Raw genomic sequence first — 24888 nt, forward strand, 5'->3', positions numbered from 1 at the left:
TCTACAGAAATTCTCCAACCAGTTCAACATCATTGCAGTGTCAGAAACATGGATTAAAACATGGATTAAAGAAGGCAAAAGCATGGACTTTGAACTAAAGGGATTTAAACTGGTTTGTGTCAAAATATAAGGTTTGAAATCGTAAATACAACGCGCTCTGCAATTGATAACCTAATGGAATGTGTGACTATTGAAATTCAAACGAAAGATAAATGTTAATTATCAGCTGTGTGTACAGAACACCCGATTCAAAAATGTAAGACTTTATAGAATACATGGGAGAATTACTATTTAAAGGCCAATCAAAAGAAGATGTTTATCTGTGGGGATACAAACATTGATTTACTTAATAATAGGCTACTCATTCACCGACTGAAGAATTTGTAAATACACTGCATGTTATGGGCCTGCAGCCGAGGTCAGCAGACAGACACACTGTTTTGAATACTTTTGCAGATGTGTTTAGACTACCAGAGAAGAAATGGAGAAGGCCATATCACTATCTGCATTGTCACAGGCAGAGAGGAAAATGGAAAGCATGTCTGTTGTACACTGGCAATGAATAAGGTGACCTAAAATTGTCTGTGTATTGGACTACAGCTTCTTAAAAAAAACAACAACAACAAAAGTGTGTTTTATCTGTATCAGGAGCTGTGTATCTGAATCTGATGACAGTGGGGGCGGGACCTGATAAGCCTTTGGCTTCTCCTGCCACCCTTCGGACCATTACACAAAGTAATATGTATGAATATGTCAAAGAGAAAATTGTGTATTGTGTGTAATTGTCCGAAAGAATAATAGATAAATAAATAAATGTCATGACATAATTGTTTAACAATTTATTAAATATAAAAAAAAACTTCAAAAAGGAAAAGCCAGCAGCTTTATTTCCTATAACACCTCTGTATGAAATAGTGGACGCCCACCAATGATCACAGACCTCCACTTTCACACTTTGACTTGTTAGCAGGGTGAAGCACCGGTGAAAGATGGCTCCAAACAAACTACACTATAGCCTACTACAGCTAAGTGTCCATAGAAGGTGCATGTCATTTCCATTGTAGGGCCCGCAAAATAAGTAATGACAAGTAGGACTACAAGTACAATACAACTGCAACAGTGCAGATGTGTGCATGGCGGCGCCACTGTTGTCCCAACATGATTGCGTAAAAACGCAGGCAGCTCACAAATGCGCACTAATAAAACCGTAACATACAATACACATTTTCAACAGTGCATTGTGTGCGCAGCGGCACAAATTCACACAAAATAAACATCCCAACAGCTTTGGTTGCAGGCCATTAGTTTTGGCCAACCACTGACCACAGAAGACAAACTCACGCAAAAACAAATAAGCTATACACCACATTATCCACCAAACAGCAGACACCACTTAAATAATGAGGAAATAGTTTACTCACCGCTTGATGCCGATATCCATTTTTTCATTTGAAACAGAATATGTAATCCAATAGGCTCATAAACTATCTCCAGAATGGCCCGAAGAGTATCCAGCCGACAGTATGAATGCGAAAAATGCGAAACACTCGAAAACTTTATAAGAGCAACGAAAACGTGACAGTTTTGCTTTTCAGAAGTTTATTTTTCCGGTTTTACGTGTAGGCCTATTATAAACCTGGGATAATGATAAACTGGCTGGTGCGGTAAAAGTAATTCCCCATCCCAATAAAGAGCAGCGCACCTGAACCTCATTAGGCTAGGCTGCCTCAGACCTGGGGTCGTGGGAGAGCCCGGTATAGTTAAACGCCCTCCCCAAATAAAAAGTGTTTGACAAATAGGTAGACTATTATTTTCAATGCTGCACTTTAACATACCCAGCCTCGGATCTTACTCAGTCAAATCCCTAAAATATATTGTTAACCCATATACAATACTGTTTAATATCTTATTTGTAATTGCCATAGGCCTACATTTAGACCAACCACTGTTCAGAATAGCCTACCCACTCACCGTCCTGTAGCCTATTTGACTTTACTGGGTGTTTTTCCTCCCGCGCCCACAAGGGGCATCAATGCCAGGAGACAGAACATAAACACTGAACCCACGTACTGCACACTTACAGCAAAGAATGACGTTATTGAAGACTTATTTAAAATGGCAAATTAGCCTGAGCAAGCTCTGGCAACACCATGATATATATGTTGAGAATATAGGCTACATTTGTCAATGCATTAAAATTATTTTGAGTAGAACTGCCTGAAGGCAATGTTAATAATATATTTTATTCATAGCAGTTTTCTCTCAGAGCGCATATTGGATGTTTATCTTTTATCAATTCATTTCACTTCCTTTGTCAAGTATAACATGTACTGTTTACCAAAAACAGATTATTCACTGGTAGTTTTTCATTACTTTTACTGTATCATATATACACACACTATGCAATCCAAAAAATAAAAAAATAGCTAGATTTGTTAACCAAGAAACTCACCCAACTGACCCTCACAATATGTACAGTACCCATCTAAAACTGATACTGCTTTGCCTGATTTAGGTATATACACCAGATTAAAAAAGCTGTAGCTTCAGTTTATCGTACCCTAAAGAGTTATTGCTTGTTCAGTAAGAATGTCTACTTCACCTCCCCTCCCCGGCAGACACAGCAAGCCATTTTCAAAACCCATTTATTTCACCTATTTGAGGAAATTTCACATTTTCTTTTCTCAGATGCCCAAGTGGCAATGGGTTCAAGGCAGTGGATTTCAGGGCATGCCCGAAAACTAAACGCACAAAGAGAAAACAGTTAAAAGAAAAGAAAAAAAAGAAAAGGGGGGAAAAATAAAGCATTGAGGAGATTTACAGGAGTTCATTTAATCCCATGTTTTTCTGGGGAATAGCTGTAGAGGGAAGAGCTCATACAAACACTTCACTGTACATACAGATTTACATTATTGTGGGCACATGATGCATGTCCACCTCTGGATCTGGACCAGTATTCTGTACAACAAACAGCTGGCGGTCCTGCATCCCAACTCCATGCCCCACACTGTGTTTGCATCTGTGGGGCTCCACTGAAAAACCAAGGCACGTTCCAGATGGCCTACACAGCTGGGTTAGAATAAACCAATCTCATCTATTCTTAACCTGGGCATACAATATACTCTAGTACTATTTAAATGATAGAAAATGTGGAATGCAGACATGCAGTGTAGGCTAACCGGAACATCAAAGTCAAAGTGTTTGTTAAATTTTCCAGTCATTTTCAATGCAAACTCATCAGGCTATTAGAGCTGGGGTGCAGTGTGGACTTATAGCATAAGGGGAACATCAATTTATTTTCCCAGAATGCTTTGCTCATCTCCCCAACATGTTGCATGTGCTCCTCAGATGGGGACAACAGCGGGCATCACATCCCCACCCTTGTGTCTGAGCTGCGCTGTGGCGAGGCATGGGGGGGGGGGGGGGGCAGGCGGTCCATGTTTCAACTTGTCTCTTGATTTTGTAAAACCATACTTTTGTTCTGATAATAAAATCGAAAGCATGAAAAATAAAATGAAAGTATATATAACTCTTTCAGGTCCATTCTAAGTATGATTGGCATGTTCTTTGTTGGTTATCATTCCTCCTCGCTCTCGTTGCCGTGTTCCATTTCTTCCTCTCCGTTTGCTTTGGACTCTGTTCTGTCTGGATCCTCTTCATCTGCGTCTTCTTTCATCCCGTCCTCCTCCTCTTCCCAGTTCTAATAGAAAAGGAACAAATGGTTGTGTTAAACTCATAAACGGACAGCCTGATAAAATGTCTCATTTACAGAGGGAACATTCAACGGGATACTTCAGGATTTTTGAAGTGGGGTTGTATGGGTTACTTAGGCATCGTTTGCCTGTTACCTTATGGAGATTGCAGTCAGAAAGAAAGAATCAGTTTAGCATACAATTGAAGGGATATGTATATGTGGAGAAACTAAGTTCTTCTGTCTGCAACAGTACAATGCTGACCTCATACAACCCCACTTTAAAGTGTAAGCCAGCTCTAAGATCTGTCGGACTAGACCAGTTTCTCATAACTTACATCAGAGTCTTCTTCAGGAAGATCTTCATCCCCAGAAGCCTCGTCTTCATCAGATGATTCTGCAAAGGGCACAAAGGAAAAGCAATCCATCAGCTGACTATACATCATTGCAGGAAATATACTCACCCCACAAGGAGAAAGTAACGGAGAGAATAAAAGATGAAAAATCCCTCCATGCTTTTACTCGTTTATACATTTCAATACCAAAGCAGGGCCATTTGGTTATGACAACAATGCTGACTGTGTGGTGCACCTGAGGGCTGTGAGATGGGTGTGGATGTAATGTTCTGAGGCTATAAGCCCGACACCATCTGCTGCAAACAGTCACCGGCACACTTTGGATTCAGACATGACTAAATATTATTCTATTGTGTGTCATAACTAAGTGTGCTTACAGGAGAGTGAGGCAGAACATAATTGAAGAGGGGAGATTGGTTTTAGTAATGATGCAGGGCAGGCTAATTGATTTTATATTATAAACAACAGATGCTGGTTAACCCGTCAGGTTTGCACAGTTCTACTTAAGAGGAAAGTGCCTGGAATAAGTAGAGGGCGAACTTAAAGGTAGAGTCGTCGATTCTGGACAGGGCTCAACGCTAAGGTTTTTTTTCACTTGCCCGACCGGGCAAGTGGGTCTGAATTCTACTTGCCCAAAGTAAATTTTTACTGGCCCTATATAAAACTTTTTTTATTAGTGGTGTACAAATATTTGTTATATTCGCTCTTTATTTATAAAGTATAAACACATCATGGACAGTGTTATAGATGATCATACTGAAAGTGGAGGCTATTATTCAAATATTATTTGAGTTGGAACATTTGTAATTTTTTAGTTTCTAAACCGACAATAACTGCAAATGAGACGTGTTTTATGCAAAAAAAACATTGGTCACACAAATGTTTTTTTCTTGTACCTTATTCTTTTTACAACAGCAATTCTTTAGAACTTTTTTTCTGTAAGACATTTTTTTAGGCCTACAACAATCTGTTTTAAATGTTTTTTATTATTATTATTATTAAAAATCTCAACTTTTGGCTAAGGACAGGCTGTTTTGAACACTTTTCCAGTATAGTTTCAAGCTTCCACTGCCTCCTGGTATGAGAAATGACACCTCAGGTCCATTTATTAAGATGTACATGCAGGCTGTAGAGATGTTCCTCTGCTAACTGTTGCTGATGTTTGTGTTGACCTGCACACATTAAACTGGTTGTAGGCTACTAGCAGCAGAGCTAACGTTAGCATACTCGCTAAACTACTACTAGATTCACTTTGGATGCATTTAAAAAACGCGAATATTTTTGCTGCTTTTCAGACGGCTGGGGTCTACTTATTTAGGCTTGTCGTTGGCTTTTGTACTTTCTGTTACACCAACGTAACGCGTGTAGTTCTCTTTCCTATTTCTCTGACTGTGTGTGTGAGAGACGCGCAGCAGTTTTTTGCCGAAATCTGTGTGTGTGTGTGTTTCGGCGCTGGAGCCCCGCCCCCTTCACAAAACGGAGCAGAGGAGAGATGCAACGCAGCAGACACAACTACTCGCACATAAATTAGATAAGTAACATAGGCCTAAGCGTTTATTTAATAATGAGCACCAGCTCTATATGAAAAAAAAAAAATTATTTGGCGCTGTAAAAAATAAAAATATTATAATTTCTTTTCAATAATTTCGGAAAAACTCCCGGTTTCCCGTTCGGGCAAGTGGGTTGTCATAGTTACTGGCCCGACGTGGCGTTTTACTTGCCCCGGGACGTCGGGCAATCCTTATTGTTGAGCCCTGCTGGAGAATATTTGTTGTCAAAATCAGAATATCTGTGTGCGCTGAAAAACAGTCCAGTGTTACAACACATCCTTGGCTCTGTATTAACAGTGGATTTTATAGGAGAAAGGCATCTTCGTGAGATATTCATTGATTTTGACAAAATAACAAGCGTTCTCCAGAATCACTGACTCCACTTTTAATGTTCTACTGCCATCACTATTTTGAAAGATGATATTGGTTTAACATAATAAAAAACAGGCCAGCCTTGTTATCGCCGATATACTAGAAACTAAATAGGCAGCTTGGATATACCATGTCAATCTGATCTGCATCACCCCACAGTGACTAAATCTAATCCTGTATTATGAAATACATTTCTACAACTACCGTAACTATACCAGCTCATGCTGCAGAGTGGTTCATTCATGTATTAACGTTCCCACCTTTTGTTTGAAACTAAAAAAATCATATCAAAGCCATTCTAGGTCTACATGCTTATCACACACCATGACCTAACTTTGGAAACATCTCTGAAGCTGTCAGTGTCCCATGTTAGAGCCATAATAAGCCCAGTGCACAGCAGCACCCACACTGCACTAACACATTCTGTTCATCAGCTCCTTATATGAACCTTGTTTTAAAATGAGCCTACACACCCAGCACCACTGATGCTATTAGAACTCAAAAGCAGCTTCGTTATTTCATGAAAACTCATTTTCTATGTGGTTCAGTAAAGCGTTTCATACAGTACGGTAATGAGAAATCACAGTGAACAGAGCACAGCCTTGTTCCGCTTAGAAGGGAGGGTCTTAACAGTGCTGGTCAGGTTGCCAGGCAACAAGGGCAACGTTTGCGTGCTGTGCATCACCAAGAATGTCTGTGATGGGCAAGGCAACACTGCCTTCATAAATCTGAACCCATTCGGTGTGGTCTTCATGACCGGTCCCAAATGACTTAAGGTGAATGGAATACATGATGAGAAAACAATGGTGCCAGTCTGGTGCTGTGTTGAAATCACAGCCAGATCAGTGTGACCTGTTTCACTGCAGCAAGCTTAAGGATTGACTCCAGGTAATCACCTAGAGCTGGAGAATGACATAAGAATGTTATTCCTGTCAGCTGTCACTCACACTGCTCACCAGTCTGAACTATCATCAGAACTGGGACTGACTCACTGACTAGTGTGACTCTAAACAGGATTTAAAGGGATAAATAAGCTAATGCCACCATGAGAGGTTTTCAATACAAGATTAGTACCATTGAACACAAAGTATAAACACTTACCCTCTTCATACACCAGCTTAGCTGTGTGGTCAACATCTGTAACACTGTTGCTGCTGTCGCTTGTCGCCACCTAGTGGTAAAAGGGAAGACATGTATTAGAGGTCTAATTAAAGGATTTATGAAGGCCATGATCCGTTTCAAGTTATTTTAATCTTTTTTTCTACAAGGGATCTAAATTAAGAACTTTTATAGTTTGTTTAATGGATCTATACTTCAGAACCACACTATGCAAACCCAAAATTAAATGTTAATCTTCAAACCCACATATTAATCAGTAGTGGAAGGCAGTGGGTACTTCTTTATTGTACCAATGAAATTATATTGCATATGTACAGGGGAAATGTATGAACGTTTATCACATTTAACAAATACTCTTGGTGCAAAAGCAACCAGTCTGAGCACACAGGTGATGTTTCATGAAATAGAGTACAATGGAGTTTCCCACAGGTGAGCTGAGAGGACATTGTGCACAGCAGCAGCATAAGGCAGGGGATCTAAGAAATCACAATCACTCAACTTATACACAACACTTTACCAGAGGCAGAGCCATTCTAAAAACACTGTGCTTGTGTGTGCATGATGAGGCATACCTGTGTCATTAGGAGATAGAGTTTCCCATGTAGCTTGGTTAGCTTGTGGAACATCTTCACTCTGCTCTCGATCATGTGATATAGCACTCCTAGCTCTGTCACCAGGTCTGGCAGCTGTTGAATACATAGATGGACCAGTTGAAGGTAAGAAGATTTCAGCAGCGGAGCACACAAACACACAGTGTGCAGTCAGACCAACTCCATACATTTCATCTATTGCTTTGATATAATTTATACATAAGGGTACACTCCTGGACAAAACCTAGGAACGTATATGATTGTCTACAACTTCTAATGTCAATAAGGAAGATCCTTGGTTAAGGTTATCCCTTTGTTAAGATCAATCTGAATGGCAACTGTTTGACCCTACAGGTCAGGGGAGGTGCAGGGTTCAACATAACTTTTTTTTCCTACTGGCCCGCCGGGCCAGTGGATCCGAGTTTTACTGGCCCCTTGTATATTTTCACTGGCCCTGCACACACTTTTTTTTTCTTCATAATTTAGTGTCAATAATTATAATACCTGTATTGGAAAAATAAAGAAAGATAACCAGATCTAAAGGGAATATCTATACTGTAACAGTATAGATATTCCCTTTAGATTTGGTTATTTTTCTTTTAGTTAATTATATGAAATGTTGATATTGCTCATACACATAATATAAAACCAGGCAAACATATTGAATTAGGAGCCTACAACTGAAAGTATGTTGAAAGAGTCGGCCAGTATTTTAAAGTCCAGTAGTTTGATGGTTGTTTTTATTCTTGAATTTGGGCAGTTTAATGAATAGTTCACCTGCAGAAGTCATGTTCAAACATTAAAAATAATAAGAGATGAAGGTCTGATCATTCTTTGTGGTGTGGTAGGCTGTTTTTATTACTTTCTCTATATGCATTAGGGATGTGAATGTGTCGACCGAATGACCAGTTTTCCACTTGCGCTCAAGTTGACTTTAAAAATAGAATAGAAATCCGAAAATCAGTGGGTTATGCCGTTTTTTTAATGGGAGATTTCACCGTGTATGTGAGTTCACGTCTGGTCGTGAGCGCGCTGCAGGAGTGTCACTTCTCCATGAAGTGTCAGCTTCACATAAGAGTCCGGTGTGGGACCATTTTTTCAAACTATTGATAAAAAACAATGCAGTGCAAAATATGCAGCATAATGTTAAACGCTCGTCTAAGACTATGACGTTAAATCACCTTAGAAACACACAATGCCTTCGTCTGATCACAGCAGCGTTTCACCGTGTGATCTCGCCAGCGAGTGAGCCGCCGCGCAGATGAACTGTGGTTTGTGGCTAAAATAATAACCGGGGATATTCTCCCCCCGTTAGCGATTTCAATGGGAAAGACTTCCGCGATCTGATTGAATGTCTCGAGCCTGAAAACACAGTGCCAAACTGCGCGACTATAGGAACTGTACAGTGAGCGGAGTCCCTCCGTTCGTTTCTGTCTACAACCAACACAATCACCGGAGACGCATTCACAGCGTTTAAATAACGCCTCTCATTTGTATTACCATTGGGGCTTGGATGCAAATACTGTAACATTACGGCGGCAGATAAAGGAAAAGCGCAGTTATCATTTTCTGCACCTCAACCTCTGCTGTGGGAAGAAAGAAAGGGGGCAGAGTAAGTCATTGATTTGTCGACTCGCAGGCGGACGGTAGGCAGCTCTGCCAACGGAGCGAGAGTGCAACCGCTTGTTGCTCCGCCTGTCAAAACGCCCACGCATCGGTTGTCCACTGGCCTTTCATTAAAAAATATATTCTATATTAGGTTTATTATATTGAGTCTTAAATAAACACTGCTTTCATTACGACTCTGAACGCGCATTTCAATGAACCATGATGTAGTCTACAAAAAGATACTGAACTGTGATTGGCCAGTCACTGGCCCGGGCGGGACAGTGACTGGCCAATCAACTTGCCCTGCATATGATTTTACTGGCCCCGGGCCATCGGGCTATACGTTATGTCGAACCCTGAGGTGTCATTTGAAAATCTAATTGTTATCTGGCTTATGGTGCTATAGTAAGGGTCACAGGGTGCTGAAAGTTTTGCCACGGTCACAAAAGCTTATCTGAAGCCATCACATAAGGAGTTTAAGGTGCACTATGTAACATTGGTTGTGACCCAACTAATCAGCCAATCACATGGCAGCAACTCAATACATTTAGGCATGTAGAGCTGGACAGGACAACTTGTTGAAGTTCAAACCCGAGCAACAGAATGGGGAAGAAAGGGGGTTACAGTGACTTTGAACGTGGCATGGTTGATGGTGCCAGACGGGCTGGTCTGAGTATTTCAGAAACTGCTGATCTACTGGGATTTTAACGCACAACCATCTTTAGGGTTTACAGAGAATGGTCCGAAAAAATACAAAAATATCCAGTGAGCTTGAGTTGTGTGGATGAAAATGCCTTGTTGAGGTCAGACCGGTTCACGATGATAGAAAGGCAACAGTAACTCAAAAAAACCCTTGTTACAACCAGGGTATGCAGAATACCATCTCTGAACGCACAACACTTCTAACCTTGAAGCAGATGGGCTACAGCAGCAGAAGAGCCTACCAGGTGAGAACAGGAAACTGAGGCTTAAGTTCGCTGTTATGTTGCAGAGCTCAACTCATCTCAAACTGCTCTCTTGAACATGACATTGAGTTCACTGTACTCCAATGGCCTGCACGGTCACCAGATCCCAACCCAATAGAGCTCCTTCTGGATGTGATGGAACGAGAGATTCACATCATGGATGTGCAGCCGCCAGATCTGCAGCAACGGTGTAATGCCATCATGTCAATATGGACAAAAACCTTTAAGGAATGTTCCAACACATTCTTGAAAGTATGCCACAAAGCATTAAGGTAGTTCAGAGGTCCAATCTGCTACTAGCAAGGTGTACTTAATAGAGTGGCCGTCGAGTGTATATATTCTCATAACTTTTTGCAAAGGAAAATAAGATCCCTGGAACACTGTTTGAAGTTAGAAAGCTACCTAAAAAGTTACGGTTTCAATGTTAACAGCGGCAGGGCCCAGTTTTGTTAAACATATTGTAGTCTTAAGTTTGGTTCCAGGCTCCTATAAATAATTTTGTTTTAACTTATGATAGATGTATTCAATACTAAGAATTACATGCAGACTCAATATGTTTTGTAAACTAACTGCAGGCTCTGCAAATCCCTCTCCTCTGAAACTGCATAGTGCACCTTGCCTGGACACGAACCATTGGAGCTTGTTAACTGCCAGAAAATTCGGAGCTACAAATCAAATCGTTGTACCTATGTATGGGGCTCTGGGGTGGGCGTAACCGAATGGCGACAGTGCTATGCATGATGCGCTGTCTAAGTCGTGATAGTAAACAAAATTGGCTGTGGATACGTTGTTTGAGTTTGAAAAGCGAACTCACCGATGCCAGGTATGAAGTGTGATGCATTAGTACCGCCTTGAGCCACCGGACCATTAAAACTGCCCTGTAGGAAGAAACAAATGTACATGCTGTCAGAGTGGGAACCTGAACTATATGTGTGCACACGATGGGGCACATTGTTTCTGATAATAGGAAGGAAGAACGCATCAGTCACTAATGTGAACAAACTCTGCAAACTCAAGCCTATTGAATCCACAGAGTTGATGTGCCAAGCTTTGACTTACGTTAAAGGATGTCCTTGAAGCCTCTTTGTGAGCTATAGAGGAGATAAAAACAGATTAAAGAATGCAGTAAATCAGAGTTTACACAACTTCATTAAGAAACCCTGACTGTGAGACAGTAGAGCTGGCTGAGTTAATGTAGTGCAGAGAAGATTGGCGTGTCAAAGAAGAACTAACTTATGACAAACGGCAGAGGAGTAGGCAGTGAACAGAAAATGGACTCTCACCTCTTGAACCAAAGGTAAGACAGCGGCCAGGGGCACCCGAGCAACCGTTTTCTTTATCACCATGTCTTTACGAGTCTGAAATACTTTCTGTAGGAGGGAAAAGGAGGGGAAACTAAGTTATTAAATGTTATTAAAACCTTTGAACAACAAACGAGCAGAAGACTACTGCAAAACACACGTAGGAAATACACATTCTTTTTCTGGATATCCATCCAAACCAAATGTATTGTTTGAGATCCCAGATCCACAGTGGCACACGTACATTTAGGATGTTGGCGTCGTTGCTCTCCAAGCCCTGCACCAGCAGCACCGCAAAATTGTCCGTCTGTAGAGAGGCGTTCCCTTTAAGAGCGCCTTTCTCGGTGGATACTGTAGAAAGGTCGATTTCGCCTAGTCGCTCTGCTATTGACATCTATGAAGAACAGAGATATAGAAAGTTATCAGGAATGATCGGTTTGAAAACAATACTGATCCATTTCTCCCGGTTTAATACATTATGTAAAACTTATCTGAAAGCATAAAAGGCCCAATGACAATGAAAAACTGTGTTAACCCATTGATGACGGCTGCTGCGCGATGCTACATTGTATCTCCTGCCTGATGCTGCGTAACGCAGCATTGTTACTTTATCTAATTTTCATGGCGTGTGCAGCTTAAAATGCACCGTCATTAGTTCAAATACACATGAGGTGGGTTTTGTTGATTTTTTAAGACCACGTGACCATCCAAAAGTTGTGTGGTTTGCCGAAAATCACGTAAAAATTTTTTTTTTAAATAAAATAAATTAAAAAAATACGCCGGCTGTGTCCGCGATAATGTATTACAGAACAGTTAGTGGCGTTTGGTGCGCAGAATCAAGGTCTACTATAGACTACTGACAAAAATCACACAACACATTGCATCTATTTATTAACAATATTTAAGAATTTAGGCTATATTTTGCTGCTCCAACTCAAATTCAGCCCAGCCAGGCGATAGTTATGTGGTCTCCGTGGTATACAGCCGTTTGAACGGTTTGGACCAGCTGATCGGCTCCCGACAGACGGAGTCAGTCTGCGTTCCAGTTGTAATGGGAAGTCGGATTTATGGTGCCAGTGATAACTGAACTAAATAATAAAATAAAGCTATCTCCTCCTTCCTATATCTGTCTATCTTTATCCCTCCACTACACACTCAGTCAATACTATCCATGCTAAAAGGAAGCAGGATTATAACCTCATTTAGCACATTATTTTTAAATATTTTATATAAGATATATAAATCAGGGAGAAGGGGTGAGATTAAATAAGTTTTCTTCTTCTCACCCCTTTTCGAACAGGTAGAGCAAGTGTAAGACAGTTTATTTTCATTTGTGGTTTTCATTGTGTGTAAATATTACTTTATTGTAACTGTCCACTTGTTTAATTTATTTTATTGTTTATAATTGCTTTTTTATTTTTTATTATTTACTTGTTCGAAAAAAAAATATTTTCAATTAAAAAAAAATTCAATATTATTTTTATTTATTTTTTTATCCCCCATCTAATTGACGATTTTTAGCTAAATTTGTTGGTTTGTAAGCGCTAAGGGAGCATGTTTAAATGAAACCTGTGAACCTTAACTTCATGTTTCTATGTGCTACACAGGCTTAGATATTAAGGTTTTGGTAGACTTGACAATTCACACTATTTTTTCAGAAAACCCTCAGGCATTAAGGACATGCATCCTAGATTGCAATAGTCATCAATGGGTTAAGCATGTTGTTTCATATATTAATGCTTCAAAAACAATTAAACTTACATCAACACATTGTCATCAAGCAGCTCTTTAAAAGCCTTTCATATCAAATCTATTGATTTTTTATGACTGGTCTGTTATTGAAAGAGAAGCCATCCACATAAACTGTCAACTGACCTCTTTGGCGTCTGTGTCTTTTTTCCTCTTCTCTGATCCCTGTGATGCCTTCACTGGGGCTTGGTGACCAGGAAGTCCTGGGACCAGCACTCTGCTCTTGGTGTTTACAACAGGGGTTTTCACCTGAACAGGACAAAGTCTCAGGTTATTATCTTCACTCAGTTGAAATGTATCTACAGATTGGATTAGTAAATCAGACCGTATCAGGTCTGGATAACATGCCCAGAAAGACATTGTCCTCCTTCAACCATTTCATTTTCACAAAGTAAGAATTACCTTGGAAACAGTGGTTTCCATGGAGAGGGCTAAGCTGGTCTGAACATCCCGGGTCAAACAGACCTGTCTCTCTGCTGTGTTGATTTCCTGTACAGATGGGAGAAGGGAGTTAACAGTTTGACCAACAGAGTTTCAGGCTGATAACCCCAACAAGAATTAACAACGTATTCCTTGCAGGCTACATACTGATCACATTCCAGAATTATCCTGTATTCTGCCAAGCATTCAGGGTTACTGCATTCGATCATAATTCTGTTTCCTTTGTGACTCATTTAGTAGCTTTCTATAGTTGTCAAAAAAAATGTTTCATGTCATTGTGAATGTTACTGCTTCCAATTCAAAACAGTTTGGTCCAAATATAATACCTGTACAAAAACCCAGAGAGAACAGTTTGTCTGGGACTGGGGCTGTGTTGCTGATATGATGAAAGCTTGTTAAAATATGCAGATTATTTTCAACACTTCCATGAAGAAGATACAGATACTAACCACTTTCTCCATGACAGGCTGCAGGTGCTTGCCATAAGCCAGCAGCAGAGTGCTTGTGTCAGCTCCGAGGGCAGCAGCCAGCAGAGGGACCGGCGCTGGAGAATCCTTTGTGTCTGACATCTGCACCGTACAGGAGGGTGAGAAGGGTTTCTTACAGGGCCTATGGGGACATGTGCAAACACACAATATTGAATTTGATGAGATTTGTTAAACAATGAAAACCACAGGTTCTCGCAATGTCCCCAAACAGCTATTAGCAGACAAGGCAAGCACAAGAAATGTGCGAGTGAACAAATAGAAGAAAATGTTTTCGACTCAATAGAGGTTTGCAGTATCAAATTGAAAAGGTTTTAGCAGTGCAATTCAGAGTTGATGTGTAATAGAACAACTGATTGAATTACTTTGAATCATAGTTTGGGTTTTAGGTCTGAACACGGGAGAGAAAACGGAAACAAATCAAAGCTGAGGACTGGAATACAAACTGTCTTTTAAACAAGAGGAAAACATTGCTTTTCCAAAGAGCACAAATGACTCAGTTGCCTTACACTGCCATATGTTGCCTTGTACAGAATACAGTCTTTTAAGGGCTTACCCATTTAAAAAGTGCTCAAAGAGATGCAGCTGCCCATCCTTGCACACCACTGCCAGCCTCACCGCCTGTGGAAAACAAGAGACACATTTGCATTAAGGGAACTAGGTAATGTAAGGAGGAAATATTAGAGCCCTAACATAATTACACCACATGAACAAACTGAGCGTGGCTTGAAGCAAACACTTAAATCCTATAGTTTCCAAAATAGAGAATGATGCAACTCGACCGAAACAAAACACTAATTTACTACAAATTGGGTTCAACGATGTGTTCAGTGATGTACACACAGATATTCCTTAGTTCCTTGTTACTGTTTTTTAACAGCGTAACCAGCTGTGTACTATGAGTGTAATGGTGCATTCCTTTGTTCTGATCTAAGGCATGTCCCCTTCACTGACCTCTTCCTTGCTGTTGGACGCGACCAGGTCGACGTGTTGGGGCTCGTCCGTCAGTGTGAAGGACACAACTGAGTTCTTGTCCTTTCCGTCTTCCCGTACTTGCCTACAGAGAGACAGCGTGTGTCAGTTCCATTTATAAATGATGTGCAATGACACAGACAGGACACAGCATTACGTGTGTTCACTCACCAGACACTGAGCAGTCGATCGTGAGCGGCCCCAGACAGGAAGTAGAGAGCGTTGCTGTCAGGAGGCCGCGTGGTGGCGAAGCGCAGGGTCGTCACTGCCGTGGAGTGTCCTGTGAACTTCTACAGAGGGAAAGAAAGGTTAGTCTAAACTCCCAGGGGGCTTGAAGTCTGCTGCAACCCTCAGGCATTTTAAATCAAATCTTAAGGCTTTTCTGTTTCCCTTTTAACCTGTAATTCAATTTAATAGTGGCTTTGTTAATTTGCCTGCCTGTATTTGTTATGTTTCTGCAATCTCTAAAAATGCTATTTCTAATGTCTTATCTTGATGTATTTTTTTTCTGCCACTGTAAAGCACTTTGAGTGGCCTTGTGTCTGAATTGTGCTATATAAATAAACTTGCCTTGTTTAGACACTTTTAAATCTTGGCTAGCAGTCTTTGTTTCTCGTCAATTGAATTGGGACCGGACATTTCCACTAAATAGCATAGATATTATCCTGGAAATCCAGACCCACATCTAGAACGATGTAGTGTCTGGCGATGAGCAATGGACCTTCCAAACGCATTAATTTCAAAATACCACTGCATGCAATTGGATAGCACTATGACCAATCAGCAATGAACAAGCTGACGTATTCAGGCCCGTTTGTTTAGCGAAAAGCGGGGATAACTAAATCAAAGTTTTGAAATGGCTGGCAAAACATCAAATTATTTTTTCTTGCTAATGAAAGATTTGAGTGTCGTATTCTGATAATTTTTTGTAGAAATTTCTAAATGAATCTGAATCGTATCACAGCCCTATTGTCAGGTTTAAACAAGTCACTCACCCTGTAAACTTCTTTGGTTTCCAAGTCCCACATTTTGATGATCTGTCCGGCTGACAGCAGCAGTTTGCCATCGGGGCTGACACACAGGCTGGTCACTGCTGCCCGGTCAGCCTTCCACTTACTGTGCAGAGGAATAAAGAGACAACTGTTGGTGCACATGTTCAAGCATTCTGCTGAAGGAACGTACTGGCACTTTAAACGGGATGCTTCTCTTGTTGACATTATTTAACAGGATCAGGAGCATCCGCTTTGTTCTCTGTTGTCAATTTATCTTTCCTACTGCACAGTTCCTACAGCTTACGGCAAGTTAAATTTAATACTTTAAAGCTTTGTAATGCCACTCCGGATGTAATAACAGAAAAATGACATTATTTTGGATAAGGGACAATTTAGCCTTAAACATGACTTCTTTGGTCCAGTGAGAATGTAAAAAACTTGATTTGCATTACATTAATGTGATTGGCACTTGGGAATTATGATTGTATCCATAGACTGTGCTGCTACTAAATCCTTCACCAGTGAAAGGGGTGTTTATAATGAAATACAGTGATACTAAATACATCGTAGTGCCTGTTAATGATTAGGCTTATTGCTGTATTTCAGAGCTTGCCAGGGAAGTCAGGTCCTGATTTTGTGGTAGAGCCGGCTACTTACGAGCATAAGGTTGCATTCACACAACCATCTTACACACTGTTTTCTACATGAGGAGAACATGGGAAAACAATCGACTGCTTTTGGCCTGGCAAAACCATTTGCCATATAAAGATTAACTGCTGTACTTTAAAAGCAAAGTGCTATATAAGTCAAGTCCATTTACGGGCCCACTCACACTAGGGCCGTTTGCCTGTTCCGTGCTGCAGGAAGATTCAGCACGATTCCCCCCCTCCCCACACTGGCCCGTGCTCACACTGCTCGTGGCCTGGGCACGTTTGCACCTTGCCTACGTCACCGTGCGCGTTTAGGATTTGGAGCGTAGTGTTGTAGGCTATACAACTGTTTGTGAATATTTTCATCCGGCCAAATTTGCATCATATATTCCACTTCCACATTAGAGCAACGAGAATCCTTAAGCTATTGTTTTTTTTTTTTAAATGTAGCCTTGACGTAATAGGTCGCGGTGGACAGTCTCATATTTGTGCAGCACGCTGTTTATTATTAATATAACGGCCCGTCATCAGACCATACGTACCGGATGGTTTTATACACACACACACATCGCTCCATCAAATCCAAGTCAGAACTTTTTGTATGGGCAGAGATCGTTTTTTTAAGTGTCTTTATAAAGTTTCTTGTTAAACCTTAGTGTAGGCTACTGTGTCCTTATCACCGGACCACGGTGTGTTGTTTTGGGTGCGTCTCCACCGCCATGCGTAAAGGCAGTTATGACAGCTGATGGGAGGAAAAAGAAAAAAATCATCTGACGAACGTGAGTAAACACCAGGGTTCAACATAACTTTTTTTTCCTACTGGCCCGCCGGGCCAGTGGATCTGAGTTTTACTGGCCCCTTGTATATTTTCACTGGCCCTGCACACACTTTTTTTTTCTTCATAATTTAGTGTCAATAATTATAATACCTGTATTAGAAAAATAAAGAAAGATAACCAGATCTAAAGGGAATATCTATACTGTAACAGTATAGATATTCCCTTTAGATTTGGTTATTTTTATTTTAGTTAATTATATGAAATGTTGATATTGCTCATACACATAATATAAAACCAGGCAAACATATTGAATTAGAAGCCTACAACTGAAAGTATGTTGAAAGAGTCGGCCAGTATTTTAAAGTCCAGTAGTTTGATTTTATGATTTTTGATTGTTTTTATTCTTGAATTTGGGCAGTTTAATGAATAGTTCACCTGCAGAAGTCATGTTCAAACATAAAAAAAAAATAAGAGATGAAGGTCTGATCATTCTTTGTGGTGTGGTAGGCTGTTTTTTACTTTCTCTATATGCATTAGGGATGTGAATGTGTCGACCGAATGACCGGTTTTCCACTTGCGCTCAAGTTGACTTTAAAAATAGAATAGAAATACGAAAATCAGGGGGTTATTATGCCGTTTTTTTAATGGGATATTTCACCGTGTATGTGAGTTCACGTCTGGTCGTGAGCGCGCTGCAGGAGTGTCACTTCTCCATGAAGTGTCAGCTTCACATAAGAGTCCGGTGTGGGACCATTTTTTCAAACTATTGATAAAAAACAATGCAGTGCAAAATATGCAGCATAAGTTAAACGCTCGTCTGAGACTATGACGTTAAATCACCTTAGAAACACACAATGCGTTCGTCCGATCACAGCAGCGTTTCACCGTGTGATCTCGCCAGCGAGTGAGCCGCCGCGCAGATGAACTGTGGTTTGTGGCTAAAATAATAACCGGGGATATTCTCCCCGTTAGCGATTTCAATGGGAAAGACTTCCGCGATTTGATTGAATGTCTCGAGCCTGAAAACACAGTGCCAAACTGCGCGACTATAGGAACTGTACAGTGAGCGGAGTCCCTCCGTTCGTTTCTGTCTACAACCGACACAATCACCGGAGACGCATTCACAGCGTTTAAATAACGCCTCTCATTTGTATTACCATTGGGGCTTGTATGCAAATACTGTAACATTACGGTGGCAGATAAAGGAAAAGCGCAGTTATCACTTTCTGCACCTCAACCTCTGCTGTGGGAAGAAAGAAAGGGGGCAAAGCAAGTCGATTGATTTGTCGACTCGCAGGCGGACGGTAGGCAGCTCTGCCAACGGAGCGAGAGTGCACCCGCTTCTTGCTCCACCTGTCAAAACGCCCACGCATCGGTTGTCCATTAAAAAATATATTTAATATTAGGTTTATTATATTGAGTCTTAAATAAACACTGCTTTCATTACGACTCTCAACGCGCATTTCAATGAACCATGATAGTCTACAAAAAAGGTAGTCTACAAAAAGATACTGAACTGTGATTGGCCAGTCACTGGCCCGGGCGGGACAGTGACTGGCCAATCAACTTGCCCTGCATATGATTTTACTGGCCCCGGGCCATCGGGCTATACGTTATGTCGAACCCTGAACACGAAAACCTTTTTGCTTTGCTTTCTGTATGCAAATGAGCTTTGGCACGGGGCCGCGGCCAGGGTGGGAAATTAGCACCCGCCAATGACGGGTATTTTTTCAAATTGGCGGGTGACTTTGCCATGTCTACCCGCCACGGTGGCGGGTGGATTTTTTCAAAATATACTACAACGTGTTCACGGTTTCAAGCGCTGTGTACAGAAACATAGAAGCTCTCCCGGGCTTTGGGCTTTGCCTCGGAGCATTAGTTTACGTCACACAAACGTGGCAGCCGCCCATTGGTGTACAGGTGTATGACGTAACCAACCAAACCTTTGATTGGTCCAAGACTCTCCCAGAGCATCATGGGGAAATCATTTGCCGCGAGCATCGAAGCTAACCTTCTTAATACATCCATGCAGTGTTGCTAATTTAGCGATTTTGTCGCTATATTTAGCTACTTTTCAGCCCCCCTGGCGACTTTTTTTTCAAAACAGCGACAAGCGACAAATCTAGCTTTTTTTCTGGTGTAATTGGTGACTTTTTCGCCGAAGCAAATATCACTTTTAACGCTTCTCAACGAGCAGCGGGAGCCTCCCGGCCCGTCCCCCGTCACAGAGCACTGACAGGCGGCCTGGTCCTCGAGCAGCAGCCCCTCCCAGCTGCGGTCAGAGCAGGAGATGCACCTCTCCGCTCGTGTTCAGTTAGCATCACTATTAGCAGTTAGCAGCTTTTCCCACCTCTTCTACAGTCTACGAGTAGTGCAATTCAAAATGTTATGCAGTGCTTGAAAAAGGTGGCAGGTAAAAAATAAAAGTGACTGGTAAAATTTGGCATCCACCCGCCACTGTGGCAGGTGGGCAAAAAAGTTAATTTCCCACCCTGGCCGCGGCCCTAGTGTGAGTGGCCCCTAACAGACAACTCTGAGACAAGTACAAGCACTTTTCCATTTACTGTGATATATGAAAGTTTACAAAAAAGTGTGTAGTTATTTAAGGCCATAAATAACTAGGACATTCTAATGTGATTTATTCTTTTAAATTAAAGAAGATACCTCTGTCTGAAAGAACAAGAGAAGTTGACCAATGAGTTATTGACCATTTTTCCGTAAAGAAATATACTATAGACTGCACTTTTCTACACAGCGAAAGATCTTATATTTGCTTATATGCTTAAAATTATTGTCCTGTTTGAATGCACAATTTGGCTAGTGAGGAGTGATTCCCTGTCAAAAGGCTGTGACAGACCATTACACTCTCCAGTCAAAAGATCCAGGTTTGGAGAGACAGTTCCAGGTTGGTCTTTTCAGGTCTGTATGTACCTGGCTGTGCTCAAAAATGTCATTTCTTTGACAGATTGTTAAATTAATTAAGTTTAAAAGAGATAAGCATGTTCAACAAGCTCTACACTAACACATTAAACCTAACAGTGTTATGAATGAGTGCACTACAGAGCAGCAGGAATAAATGCAAGGTGGCCGGTCATTTCAATTAATGTTCCCAGTGACAGAATTAGAGATGCCTCGGGCCCCTCCTGCACTTTGGACTAAGTCTATAAAGGTCCAGCTGACTGAAATCTGGGCATTTTCACACAGAGCATTCACAAGCAGACCACAATGTATAATGCATGGGGAAACGGCTATTTAATTAATCAGAATGTCCACTCAGATTGGTGAAAAGGTGTGGGTATGATAGTGGGGAAAAAGTATTTGTCTAAAATGAATTGCCAAAAGGTACTATTACACAGAACCCAATAAGAGCAACGAAGCCCACACATTTTTTAGGAGTGATCAGATTGTTATCATCATCTAGGGACTACAGATCCCTCTTATAGGAAAGCCTTTATGTAACATGGGAAATTACCATGAGTTGAGATTTGCTGAAGGCTGATTAAAATATGTCACACTGAGATTTGAAGCAAATACGCACAAATATTAAGTGTGGTAAAAAGTTAAATTATGTTAGTGAGAGTCACCACTGATATGAGAAGTACACTAGGGGTAAGAGAACTCTTCCACCTGAAACTAAGTAATATTATAAAATGGGCTCATTTCATTTGAGTCATTCTCCTACATATTGCAAAGTGACTAATATGAAGTTACATAATATCAACCGTTAAATAAAAACGAGTCTAAAGTGACACTCAAATATCGTATATCTAGGCTTTATGGGCAATGCTTCTATTAATTATTTTACTGTAACATATTGAAAAATTACTTCTACACTTCTAAACTTAAGTATTACAGATTTAATAACAGTCTCTGATTGGACTTTTATTGCACAACTTCAAAAGGGCTTCATCTGACCATCACTAATAACAGACGTAATTAAATGTTCTGTTGGTTGGTTGATATGCTTTCTGTTAGTTTGTGTTTGTACTCGTCACTAGACCATTTGTGACTGAAAAGATACTAACACTAGTGTACGATTAACAGGAACACTACTTGTGATTTATTAAAGCTACTCACTACCTACAACTACATACTAAGTTGCAACTAACTACTCAGACCACTGAAAAATCACATATTTGTCACTGAACCAGTGACAAATAAAGCCTGCGTTAAACCTAAACTGTTTTCCTGTCTACCTGGATTGGAATTTAATCTGCGAAAGTCGGTAAATGTTTTTTTAAATAGTTGAACACAACTTTTTTTTTTACATTTTAACATCTACAGCAGTGAAAATAACATTTACCAATAACTAGTTGTCTGATCACATTGGTGACATTATCCCACCAATCTCCCCTTTCACACTGTAGCAAACCGGGAGACAACTGAAAGGGTGAGCGTTTTGATATGGTTTGATCGTATTCAGCTCATATTGTTGCTGCACCTTTTAAAATAGGTCCATGGTTAGCACCAAATAGCACTGTTTTGAAAGGACACGTTGCGGCTTCCTGGGCTTAGCGCCACTCAAGACGAGTGTTATTGATTAAAGTCAATAAAACAGGCCAACTCCGTTTTCCACCCAATCCACCAAACAATATAGCGTGTTTCCAGACCATACTACTTGGTCTGGCTGAGCGAGACTCGGTACACAATAAAGATGTGAACCTCCATGTGTGCTGCCGTGAAGTCGGGGGAAAGATGGATTTGCTTCCCAATTAGAAACTGGGACTTTGAGTAGCATTCCACTGTTATTTTTCTAGTAGAAGTTCTGAATATATCGAATTCCCAGTAGTCTTCAACGCAGCATAATTTTACTATTGTACGAGTACCAACTCGAAAAAGTTCTCTCATATTGCTGTTTTCACATAGCGGTCAACACAGGCGACTTGTGTTTCTGTCATGTGTCTTGATATTTACATCACAGTGGTGACAAGTGACTAAATAAACTAAATGTGTTTTGATTTAGTCAGCTTTGGACCCAGGTATTACTCCAAATTCACGAGGCAAATTATTTCATTATTTAAATTGATTCTATTTGTCCAAACAGATTAGACACTGACCTGCGCATCTTTCCTGTCTGCAGGTCCCACTCTACAATGTTTGTATCATCTGAGCCGCTGTATAATAGACTGTCTTCAGGGTGCCACTGGACACAGTTCACGCCTCCACTGTGGCCTCCATCCTGCCAGAGACAAAGGAAAATACAGCTTGGAATTGTAAATAAATTACCCCATCACTACTCAAGACTAATGCAATACCAGTGCTGCTTACAAATGTTACACTAAATCTTAAGTAATTATCTACCAGTTACCATAACAAAACAAATTATAATACTTTTAGCATTATACATTTCATTCCCCTTCCTAAAATGAGTGTGATGGGTCTCGGCCTTACCAAGGTACAGTGCAGGGCTCCCTTTGCTGTACTGTAGATGAGCACTGTGCCTGCCGCTGTGCCCATAGCCAACAGGTCTGCCTTCTCCTCCACCTGCACTGCCTCTGATTTCCTCTTCTTCCTCTGAGGGCCCTCCTGAAAAACAGAGACCAGTTGTTATGATGACCTATCTGGACGTTACAGATGATTCAAGAGGTTTGTCATATGCACAACAATTACAGCAGCAGTCATCGACAATGACATTCTTAAGTCCCGGTATCATTTCAACAATGAAGTATAGAAGAATAACACAATGTAGAGGGCCAGCAGAGACGCAAGGACACAGTGCAGATATGAGGTGCTGCATCATATAAATACAAAGTAAATTCAAAATAAAATAAACCAAATAATGAGGTCATGTTTTTGACACTCGGCTTGTTTCACCCAAAAAGTTTGACATTCTACACTAGCACACTGTCAGCTGATCAACAATAAATCAGTTTTTGGGTGATTGCTAATGATTTATATTTGAAATAATAGCTGGCTGACAAATTAACTAGCAAGTAGTAGATATTACCAATCTAAAATACCATGCAGACAATATACACATTCTAGGCGGTATAAACAGAATAGTAATTCAAAGTTTAACTTTATGTCCTGATTTTAAACTCAGACTTGCTTGGAACGGAAAACGAATTATCAGTAAACACTGAGGTGAAACTTTTTGAACCTCTGCTAAAGGAGTGTCATGGTTGCACGCGCTCCTGAAGCATTGCTGGGCTAATGCTAACTTAAATAACGGATTTATTTGATTTACCAAAGGTCTAAACAGAACGAGAAAAAATTGGTCATATTAATGTAGCTACGGCAATGTCCTTAGAAAGTTTATTCACTCTGTAACACCAAATGAAGACATTGTTCGTGCTTTCTTGACTACCATGTGGGACTAACATGTGCGTCCTGCGCAGCTGTTGAAAGCTAAAATTGCTACACAGCTAACTTGATCTGTGTCAGGCACGCATTGTCATTCATATACAGCCGATGGTGCAAAGCTTTCTGAGACACTGCAGCGTAACTGGGAAACTTTTCTAGTGTAAACGTGTGCACTTCTGTCGGAGACTATCCAGACAGCTCGCTTAGGCCTTGCTAGCTGCTGTAGCTAACAGCAGGGAATACCATAGCAGCCCCACGTACCTTGACTGTCCGGCATGGTCCCCAGGTTATGCAGTTACAAGTGGCGCTCAAATGGGCTGAAGGCACGTATTCTTGGTGAAGTGTTTTGCTGTCTGTGTTCCAAATGCGAAGTCTGCCATCCTGAGCACATAGTGCTAAGTACTGTCGTGATTTGGGTGAAAAAACGCATGGTAGCTGCAACGAAGAGTTGCCACCGTCCGACGCCATTTCTGAAGCGCTACGAGACTAGTCTGCGTGCGTGGTTTACAGAAACCACGTGTGGTCCCGTCGAGGACATGCGCGTTGGCGACGTCAGAAGCACCGCCCTCCCATTGCAGAGGCTTGCTTCCTTCAGGTGTCCTCGTAAAAGCCAAGGCCCTTTTCTCTTTCTCTGAGGTTTTCGGCATCTTTAACCAGAATGAGAACTGTTTTTATTTTCAGTTAAATTCACATATAGAAGGGATTTACCGCACACTATAATTTCATAAAATTAACATGTGCATAGGGAACACAAGTTAAATGCATCCAAATAAATAGAACATTTACAATTCAATAAGACTATTATAAGACAGGTCCTCCTTCTGGAGTTACAAAAGTACGACTTTGTACAGCTCCTGAACGCAGCAACAACGAATATAATGGCCCAATATGAATTAACAGTAAATCCCGGGGCGGAAGAATAGAATTATCCACTTATTAGCCCGTTTTTGTTTCAGTTTTCATTTA

General features: G+C 40.8%; 1 protein-coding gene across 1 annotated transcript; it reads right to left on the bottom strand.

Annotated features, from left to right (window-relative positions):
• Window positions 1–2628: 2628 nt before the first annotated feature.
• On the bottom strand, window positions 2629–24424 carry LOC307261533 (WD repeat-containing protein 43-like). Its single transcript, XM_080042097.1, has 18 exons — window positions 24184–24424; window positions 23011–23145; window positions 22677–22798; window positions 16195–16315; window positions 15371–15489; window positions 15182–15284; window positions 14784–14848; window positions 14192–14351; window positions 13704–13790; window positions 13428–13550; window positions 11797–11946; window positions 11535–11621; window positions 11311–11342; window positions 11066–11129; window positions 7661–7774; window positions 7071–7140; window positions 4030–4088; window positions 2629–3700 (listed from the first exon to the last, which is right to left on the bottom strand). The coding sequence occupies exons 1-18, from the start codon at window positions 24388–24390 to the stop codon at window positions 3578–3580; spliced, it is 1941 nt and encodes a 646-aa protein (XP_079898223.1). The 5' UTR covers window positions 24391–24424; the 3' UTR covers window positions 2629–3577.
• Between the last annotated feature and the right edge of the window lie 464 nt (window positions 24425–24888).

This window comes from Ammodytes marinus (assembly GCF_949987685.1).
Source record: "Ammodytes marinus genome assembly, chromosome: 15".
In the NCBI taxonomy this organism is placed as follows: domain Eukaryota; kingdom Metazoa; phylum Chordata; class Actinopteri; order Uranoscopiformes; family Ammodytidae; genus Ammodytes; species Ammodytes marinus.

Bases quoted from the DNA above. Each gene is read 5' to 3' on its own strand.
- LOC307261533 (XM_080042097.1), bottom strand. From the start codon at position 24,390: ATGGCGTCGGACGGTGGCAACTCTTCGTTGCAGCTACCATGCGTTTTT. The intron at 13,791-14,191 runs GTTAGTATCTGT...CCATCTGTACAG, and splicing joins AGCCTGTCATGGAGAAAGTG to GAAATCAACACAGCAGAGAG. The intron at 7,775-11,065 runs GTGAGTTCGCTT...TGTATTCAACAG, and splicing joins ACACTTCATACCTGGCATCG to CTGCCAGACCTGGTGACAGA.